The sequence below is a fragment of the Sapajus apella genome, unplaced genomic scaffold, assembly GCF_009761245.1.
Source record: "Sapajus apella isolate SASKATOON/1434 unplaced genomic scaffold, GSC_monkey_1.0 scaffold62, whole genome shotgun sequence".
NCBI lineage: Eukaryota > Metazoa > Chordata > Mammalia > Primates > Cebidae > Sapajus > Sapajus apella.
The window spans coordinates 7,325,524-7,335,622 of NW_022437002.1; the positions used below are offsets into that span (position 1 = coordinate 7,325,524).

Here is a 10,099-nt window from a genome sequence, read left to right on the forward strand (position 1 = left end):
TGTGTGTGTGTGTGTGTGTGTGTGTGTGTGTGTGTGTGTGTGTGTGTTTGAGATAGTGTCTCATTATGTCACCCAGGCTGGTCCCAAAACTCCTGGGCTCAAGCACTCTTTCCACCTCAGCCTCCTAAGTAGTTGGGATTATAGGTATGTGCCACTAGGCCCAGCTGATAGTTCTTTTTCTTTTTCTTTGTTTTAGAGACAAGAGTCTTGCTCTGTTGCCCAGGCTGGAATGTAGAGATGTGATCATAGCTCACTGCAACTTTGAACTCCTGGGCTCATATGTTACTCCTGCCTAGGACTACAGCGAGTGCCATCATGCCCAGCCAATTATTTTATTTTTTTATTTTTAGAGATGATAGTACTTATTATTGATCAGTCAAAAGGAATGGGAAGAAAACGCTCATTTTGACAGTTCTCGTTTGATCTCCAGGGTGTTTGGGGCTGCCACTAAAATGGAGAAGGGTCAGGTACTGAGAAAAGTAGTTATCAGAGAGGAAGAAAATGAAACTTACTTGATCACTTTCCATCTCTCCTTAATCATTGAAAATTCTAGCATCAGCTGGGTTCACACCTGAAATCCCAGCACTTTGGGAGGCTGAGGCGGGTAGATTGCTTGAGCCCAGGAGTTCCAGACCAGCCTGGGTATAGGGTCCAGCCCTGTAGGATTTAGTGAGCCCCTCCCTATTGGTGCAGAGGTGAGAAACTGTAGAAATAAAAGACAGACAGAGGTAGAGAAAAGAGAGTTTGGGCTTGGGGGCTCACTGCCAACCAAAGCACGGAGACCTGCAGTGGCACTGAGTTTTATTGAGTACACAGTCTGACTTTTATTGAGTACAAAGCAGTGGGCAGGGAAGGTAGGGTGAGGTAATGTAGTTGGTGATAGGGTTTAGTAAATTTTACGAGTTTTGAAGATAGGGGGCCCAAGACTTTCAAGTAGCCGAGGTGAGGAGAAAAGCTCATGTGTCAGTGCTCTTCTCATATTTGTCAGAAATACTAAAGACAGTAAGATTATGTTACTATTATTCTTATCTAACTTTTAAGAAAAAGAGAAACCAGGTGTAGAAGCAGGGCGTGAGAGTAGACATGGAACGTGACCACTGAAACACAACATCACATAGAGACAGTTAAGCCCCCGGATGTCTGTGGGCCTACCTGACAGCCATTAGGCCTTGCTACAAGAGCTTGGAGAAGCGGAGTTTTCTTCTGACTTTCCCAGGAACGAGTTGTCTTGGTTATTTTGGACATCTCCTTCCCTAGCTGGCTAAACAGCGGGTGCTTTTACAGCACTGGCACTGCCGCACAGCCGAGGCACCCTCCAGCAGCCCTTATGCGGGTGTAACAGAGGGCTTAGAGCATCTTTCCTTAGGATTACTTTGTTCACAGTGTTACCTCAGTTCCATGTTTTATAACCCGATAGTCATTTGTAAAATTAAAGGTTATATTGAGTATATATCATTATAAATGAATAACTATAAGATTATATTTGATTATATAAAGAAATAACTATGTGCCTACGTTTCTAATTCTTTTCTAAATCAGTATTTATATGGGAACAGGCTGAGGCTTCAGACCCTTGCCATGGCACTTGTGCGGTGTTTCCCGCCTACACATGGGCAACATGATGAAACCCTATCTCTACAAAAAAAATAAAAAAATCAGCTGGGCATGGTGACATGCACCTTTAGTCCCAAGCTATTTGGGAGGCTGAGGTGGGAAGATCCACTGAACCTGGGGAGATAGAGGCTACAGTGAGCTCTGATTGTGCCACTGCACTCCAGCCTGAGTGACAGAGTGAATCTCAAAAAAAGGGGAGAAAATCCCAGTATCAACTTCTCAAACTATTTTAGAGTTATTGATTTATTATTTAGTTGCCATTGAATGTTTATCATATAAGCTCTTTGATTGTTACAGGTATTAAAAGCAGTTTGAGAGTGTTTATGCTGTTAGACATTCTCTTATATCCCGGGAGTTTGTGAAATGTCATCATGTTTGTCATGTTTGTGTGGAGAATAGAGTGTGGAAGATAGAAGAGAAAGTTAATTTTTTTTTTAAGAGTTAGGGTCTCATGCTATTGCTTAGACTGGTGCAATGGTGTGATTATAGTTCATTGTAGCCTTGAAATCCTGGGCTCAAGCCATCTTCCATCTTACCCTCCTAAGTAGCTACTGGACTACTGGCACATACCATTCTGTGCCCAGCTAATTAAAAAAAAAATGAATTGTAGAACTGGGGTCTTGCTATGTTGCCCAGGCTTGTCTTGAGTTTCTGGGCTCAAGCAATCCTCCTGTCTTGACCTCCCAAAGTATTGAAATTATTGGCATGGACCACCAGGCCTTGCCAGCTTATTTTTATTTTTATTTTTTGCGACAGAGTTTGGTTCTGTCACCCAGGCTGGAATGTAGCAGTGCGATCTCTGCTTATTGCAACCTCCGTCTCCTGGGCTTAAGCCATCCTCTTACCTCAGCCTCCCAAGTAGCTGGGACTACAGGTGTGTATCATCATGCCCAGCAAATTTTTTGTAGAGATGGGGTTTTGCTGTGTTGCCCAGGCTGGTCTTGAACTGCTGGACTCAAGCAGTCTGTCTGCCTTAGCCTCCCGAGGCTTGGCCTCCCAAAGTGCTGGGATTACAGGTGTGAGCCATCATGCCTGGCCAATTTTTTAAAAAACAAACATTACTGGTCTAGAATCTAATAAATTTCCAATTGTGATTTTTTTTGGGGGGGTTGTGAGGTGGCATAGTATGTTGGGATTTCTTCCCCCTTCCCATTCTCCCCACTTCCAAGTCCTAGATTGGGGTTCCTGAGTGCTTGGTTTGGTTTTGTAAGTAAATATGTGTTTCACATCCAGTGTTTAAGTTTTTGAAATATAGGGGACTGGGTTTGATTTGTCTAGTGCTTTCGTTTCATTTTAAGCAGTAGATACATTTTTGCAATGAAATATTTTAGTGAACCCAAATTTTTAAAACGGGAGCATATCTTTCATTAGTGTAATAATAGTTCACTTTTATTGTATATTTACAATTTGGTAAGTACTGGGCTGAGACCTTTCTGTAAATTTGTTTTGTTTTGTTTTGTTTTGTTTTGTTTTGTTTTGTTTTGTTTCTTGATTCTGAGTCTTGCTCTGTCACCCAGGCTGGAGTGCAGTGCTGCAATCTCAGCTCACTGCAACCTCTGCCTCCCAGGTTCAAGTGATTCTCCTGCTTCCGCCTTCCAATCAGTTGGGATTACAGGTGCCTGCCACCACGCCCAGCTAATTTTTGTATTTTTACTGGAGACAGGGTTTCACCATGTTGGCCAGGCTGATACTGAACTCCTGACCTCAATGATCTGCCCACCTTGGCTTCCCAAAGTGTTGGGATTATAGGTATGGGCCTCTGTGCCTGGCCTGTACATTTTTTTAATTGAATCTTCCTAACAACCCTGTTAAGTAGGTACCATTGTATACATATTTTATGGATGAGGACATTTGAGGCTAAAATTGAACTAGCTGGTAAGTGGCTAAAGTAGTGATGTAAACTCAAGCAATTTGAGACTGGAACCCATGTTCATAACAAATGTGCTGTCATAGCTTCAAGTTATATAAACATTTATAAGTTGAAATATGCAGTAGTTACATGTTTTGAAGCCAGTAGGTAGAAAACATGAAGGTATTTTGATGATTAACAAATAAGGGATATTTGATGTCTTTTTTTTTTTGAGACAGAGTCTCGCTCTTGTTACCCATGCTGGAGTGCAATGGTGCGATCTCGGCTCACCGCAACCTCCGCCTCCTGGGTTCAGGCAATTCTCCTGCCTCAGCCTCCTGAGTAGCTGGGATTACAGGCACGTGCCACCATGCCCAGCTAATTTTTTGTATTTTTAGTAGAGACGGGGTTTCACCATGCTGACCAAGATGGTCTCGATCTCTTGACCTCGTGATCCACCCGCCTTGGCCTCCCAAAGTGCTGGGATTACAGGCTTGAGCCACCGCGCCCGGCTATTTGATGTCTTAAATCAGTATCTGCATTTGTTTTCTCTTTTCTTTCTTTTTTCTGTTTTCATAGTGTTGAGAAAACGCTTGTGTATACAGAATAGTTATGACAGATTTTTAAACAGAAAATCAGCTTGACTTTTTAAAATATTCCTACAATTTCTATAATTTTCTTCATAAAGTTCTCACACATGTTTATTTAGACTTTTTTCCTAGACGAGAAGTTACTTTTGCTTACGAAAGGGTCTTTGCTTGGGCAGCTAGAACAAAATACCATAGATTTGGTGGCCTAAATATTTATTTTGTCGAAATTCTGCGGGCTGGAAGTCCAAAATCGGGATGCCAGCACAGTCAGGTTGTTTCTGAGACAAGGTCTTGCTCTCACCCCGGCTGGAGTGCAGTGGCACAATTACGGCTCACTGCAACTTCGACCTTGTGAGCTTAAGTTATCCTCCCACCTTATCCTCCCACATAGCTGGGACTACAGGTGCACCCCACCATGCCTGGCTAACTTTTAAATTTAGCCAGACATGCAAATGTTTTCTCTCTTGTAGAGATGGGATCTCACTATGTTGCCCAGGCTGATCTCAAACTCCTGGGCTCAAGTGATCCTCCCACCTTAGTCTCCCACAGTACTGGGATTGTTTTTAGTAAAGGATCTCTTCCTGATTTGCGGACAGCTGTCTTCTTGTTGTATCCTCACACGGTGGAGAGAGAGCTCTCAGGTTGACTTTTAAGTTCAGTTAAATTTTTTATGAAACTTCAAAAAGAAATAGTACAATGTTAATTTCCAAGGTAAATTACTTATTGTTAAGATCCAGTTTCTTATTTATAAATACACAGGTTAGACAAGAAGCATACAAATAAAAGTTTAGTAAAACCGTATTATCATATAGATAAATGTTAAATGTAAACTAGATTGGTGAGAGTATAGGCCAAGCAGATCTTCTGGAGTCTTGCTCAGTGTTTAATTTAGAGCCATGTTAGTGAGTATGAGTGGTCATCAGCAAGTTTGAATTAAAAACGAAATTTATAAATTTATTTAAAGCTATACTCTTCTTTGACTGATGCATTGCTTCATCAGAAAGTTCAAATAACTTAAAGAGATTTGCATCAAAATGAAGTAACCTCATAGCATGCATAATTGTACTTGAAGGGCTTCATTGTATTAAATATATTACCTATTTAACATATATGAATATACATTTTAAAAACTACTCTTTGACAATATGGCTGGGCTTGGTGGCTTAGGTCTGTAATCAATCCCATGACTTTCGGGGGCCAAGGCGGGTGGATCACTTGAAGTCAGTTTGAGACTAGCCTGGCCAGTATGATGAAACCACGTCTCTACTAAAAACACAAAAAATTAGCCAGGCGTGGTGGCGCACCTCCCAGCTACTTGGGAGCTGAGGCACGGGAGAATTGCTTGTACCTGGGAGGCAGAGGTTGCAGTGAGCCAAAATACACCATTGCACTCCAGTCTGGGCAACAGGAGCGAAACTTCGTCCCAAAAAAATAAAAAAAATTACTAGTGTTTGCCCACACAGTATCTCCCTAGTCAATATTGTTCGAATAGTGTCTTTCAGTTTTTTTTATTGCCTAAACTTCATGGAAGTATATTCTTAATATGTTTTTACAAAAGCTTTATTGAGTTCACATACCAGGCAGTTCATTTAAAGTGTATACAGTTCAGTGATTTTTACTATATTCACAGTTGTGCAACCACAATTTTAGAACATTTTTGTCATTCCAAAGATAACCCATACCCATTTGAAATCATTCCGTATTTCTCTCCGTGCTAGCCTTAGGTAGCCACTAATCTACTTTTTTTTTGTCCTTGTGGTTTTGAAATATGTACCTGATGTCAACAAGAGGGACTTGCTGGATGTTGTTGCATCTGTTTATAGACAAATGTATAAATTGATGATTAGGAGGCAATGTTTTAGTCTTTGTTTTTTGTTTTTGTTGTTGTTTGGTTTTTGTTTTTGAGAGAGAAAGAGGGAGAAGAGAGGAAAACAAGAGTTTGGTTTTGAACCCATAGAGTAGGAAATTTAATCTGGGAATTTTTGCCGTTTGAAAGAGTATCTTTTGAAGTTTCAGTGCCTGATATTCTTCTTATCTAGGACCCTTCAGTTTTTCTTTTTTGTTTTATTTCTTTCTTTGGTGTGTGTGTGTGTGTGTGTGTGTGTGTGTGTGTGTGTGTGTGTGTGTGTTTTCCCTGAGGCAACAGGGCCTTGCTCTGTCACCCATGCTCTGTCACCCATGCTAGAGTGCAGTGGCATGATCTTGGCCTACTGCACCCTTGACCTCCTGGCTCAGGTGGTCCTCCCACCTCAGCCTCCCAAGTAGCTGGGACCTTGGGTGCACGCTACTATGCTTGGCCGTGTTTTGTAGAGTCAGGGTCTCACCATGTTGCCCAGGCTGGTTTCAAACTCCTGAGCTCAAGTGATCCTCCTGCATCGGCCTCCCTAAGTGATGGGATTACAGGCATGAGCCACTGAGCCCAGCCCTTTCATTCTTTTGAGCAATATAGTCAGTTGTTACTATTTCTTTTATTCAGTATAATTTTAACTACTATATTTCATTTCGTTAAATGTTTTTCACATGAAAATGTGAGTGGTCTAAATTACAAATATTTTTTCCTTTTTAAAATGTAGAAATCATTGATCTTTTGTGTTCTAGCTTGCAGAAGAGATGTTAAATCCATCTGTTTCTTGTTTCTTATAGAACAGTCTTGTTTTAGTTAGGAGTTAGGTTTTATCAGCTCATAAGGTAAAATGATACATAGTCCCTTAGAAAATCCCTTAAGTCACCCATAAAGTATAGACATACCAACTCTTAGTAATGTCATCACTGTCATTTTTTTTTTTCTTTTTTTTTTTTTTTTTTGAGACGGAGTTTCACTCATGTTACCCAGGCTGGAGTGCAATGGCGCGATCTCGGCTCACCGCAACCTCCGCCTCCTGGGTTCAGGCAATTCTCCTGCCTCAGCCTCCTGAGTAGCTGGGATTACAGGCACGCGCCACCATGCCCAGCTAATTTTTTGTATTTTTAGTAGAGACGGGGTTTCACCATGTTGACCAGGATGGTCTCGATCTCTTGACCTCGTGATCCACCCGCCTCGGCCTCCCAAAGTGCTGGGATTACAGGCTTGAGCCACCGCGCCAGGCCATTTTTTTTTTTTTTCTTGAAGCGTGTGCAAGACTGTCATTTCGTTGGTTGAGCATTGGGGAAAGTGTCTAGGAACAGTATTGTACAAAAACAAACCGTGTTTTTAAACAATGGGATTCCTCTCAGTGTAGGCAGATGCTTTCATTCTTTGGCTTACAGAGTGACATTTTTCACTTCCCACTTCCCTTTCATTCTAGAGCATAGCTCATTGACTGGAATGGTAGCTGGAGTGGCCTTCACTATTTGTTTGATTTCCTTTCCAGTGTTTACATAGGTGAATTTCAAGTTGAATGTGTTTTAAATTACCTGCACTATCATTAAAAAAATTCCTCCTTTTGTTTTCTTTTGAAATTCTGATATTTTACCAGGATGTATCTTTTTTTTCCTTATTTTTTTGGTATTTGGTAGGCCCGTTCAATCTCAGATATGGTATTTATATCTTCAGGGAAATTTTCTTCTGTTATTCCGCTTCACTATTATTCTGTTCTTTGCGGGTACATTTGATATTGCTGTTAGACCTGGTACTTTAATCCTTCATGTCACATAAATTATCTTTTCCAACTTTTTGTCTTTTTGTTTCATTTATTCATTTAGAAATTGATAAAGAATTTTGTCATTAGCCTGCCCAATGACATTTTCATTTTGGCAGTCATTTTCTTGTTTTCAGATATTTTCTGTCTCCTCAGTGCCCTCTTTTGCTTACTTTTCTGTTTGTTTGTTTACACCTGTAACCTGTCATGTATCTCTTAAAATACTTCTTAGAAGTTGCTTTTTTATAAGTTATTTGTTTCCTTCTGGAGTGGTGATTCTGTTTGTTTACCTTGAACTTTCTCTTTCACACAGTTTTCTTTTAGAAACCTGGGATCCTTTATTTTCTGTTCATGTTTATGAATATCAGATACTGCTGATTACTATAGCTGGCCATTGTGTTTCCTCTACGGTTATATAAGTAGCTAGGTAGTTCTTTTTTCCTTAAAAGTCTCTCCCTTGAATAGGGTGGCTGATTCTGGGTTATTATAGTAGGCAGGGTTTATCAAGAAGAAGCATTTCTTGTGGTTTTGTCTCATTGTTGAGTAACAAGCAGGGAAGCAGGAACCTGGAATACTAAGTTGCCAAAGTAAGGGGGCCTTCAAAGACTCAAAGTGAAGTGTGCCATTTTCTCCTAGTTCCTTGGTGGAGTTACTGGTGCTTTGCTTTCTTTCCCCATGTGCCTGTTTTAGAGATCTGAAATTATCTCTGACATGGCTCTACTTCTGCCTTAGGCACTAACATACTCAGTAGGAACCATCCCTGTAACAGGCCTCACTTTGAATTTAAGAGTAGCATGTTTCTAGCTCTAGCCTAAGAGCAAAAGCTGCTAATTGCTCTGTTTAGTTTTGATAGGAAGTTTTACATAGTCAGTTCTCAGTGTTAGTAAGTTCTTATGAAGTGTTAGCTGTGTTTATTGTTATTACAAATATATATGATCATCTCTTTTTTGTGACATGAATGATTAAAAAAAATAAGTAATTATTTATAGTGAGAGGATGTGATTTATCTCCTAGCTTTTGGTTTGGGACTTTGGCCTGAGAACTGCTTTTGTTCATCCTAAATTTTATTTACTCTGTTTGGCAGTGTTTTTGTTTATATTGTGCACTTAGGTAATTTGGGTTGAAAATTACAGTTCCTTGGGAAGTAGGGAGGGATATCAAAAGTATATATGATAGTAGATATGTTGGTAATGTTACTTTTCTCTCTCCTTTTTTGCTTTTCCAGTTTGAACAGAAAAGTGGTGCAGTTTTTGATGAAATTGTAGAGAACTGTAAGTACCATTTGAGAAAAAACAATCATGTCTTTAGATAGAAAATGAATGTTAGTCTAGATATGGTATTTAACCATTGTGCTTAGTTAGGGCTGATTTATGTGATGGTTTAATTTGATTTAGCCTAGATCTCATCACATACTATTCTTTTAGCAGGTTAATCTGAATTGTAAGAATCTTACTCTTTATTTTTCAATACATATTTTATTCTCATAGTTATTATATTTAAATATAGCCATACTTTGTGTCAGTATGGAAGATTATACTTAACTTACCACAATTAAAGGTTTCTACTTTGTTTAAGGTCTTCTTTTTCTTTTAAAATTCTTTTTGTGTTATAGGACTTTTAGAAATAATTTGTTTTTTTATGATTATAAAAGTAATACATTCAATTTTACAATACACAAATGAATAAAATGGAAAGTAAAAGCCTTTGTCATTACCATTCTCCAAAGATAACCAGTTTTAAAAGTTTAACATATATATATATATATATCTTTCCAGACTTTTTTCTGTGAGTGCATATATCTATACGTGGTATATAGAGATTTCTATATGTATGTAGGAATCATGGATACTGTTCTTGCTTTTTTCATTCAACTGCATAGACATCTTTCTGTGTCAGTGGATTAGACAGACCTGTTGCACCCTTTTCAGTTGCTACTCAGTATTTTATTGTATGGCTGTGTAATAAGTCCTTACTAACTGTTGTTGATAGGTTCTTGGAAATTGTGACTTTAGGTGAAATGACATGTAATGAACCAATTTTGCTATAAGCTTAAATTGATATAAATAAGAGTTGAGTTTCTATGGCATATTTCTAGTCACAAAAACACCATTAAACTTCTAAAAAAGATCTACAACATTTCTAATGTTAAACATTCAAATAAATGTGAGCTATATATATGTATAAGAAAGATTAGGGCCGGGCGCGGTGGCTCAAGCCTGTAATCCCAGCACTTTGGGAGGCCGAGGCGGGTGGATCACGAGGTCAAGAGATTGAGACCATCCTGGTCAACATGGTGAAACACCGTCTCTACTAAAAATACAAAAAATTAGCTGGGCATGGTGGCGCATGCCTGTAATCCCAGCTACTCAGGAGGCTGAGGCAGGAGAATTGCCTGAACCCAGGAGACGGAGGTTGCGGTGAGCCGAGAT

At 39.5% G+C, this 10,099-nt stretch overlaps 1 protein-coding gene across 6 annotated transcripts in view; it reads left to right on the forward strand.

The window, feature by feature from the left end:
- ZMYM4 (zinc finger MYM-type containing 4) overlaps positions 1-10,099 on the forward strand; it is a 155,614-nt gene that overhangs the window by 57,305 nt on the left and 88,210 nt on the right. For all 6 annotated transcript variants that reach the window (XM_032246899.1, XM_032246897.1, XM_032246902.1 and 3 more), the window contains one exon: positions 8,896-8,941. In XM_032246899.1, coding sequence (XP_032102790.1) covers positions 8,896-8,941 — 46 coding nt within the window. The remainder of the gene's footprint in view (positions 1-8,895; positions 8,942-10,099) is intronic.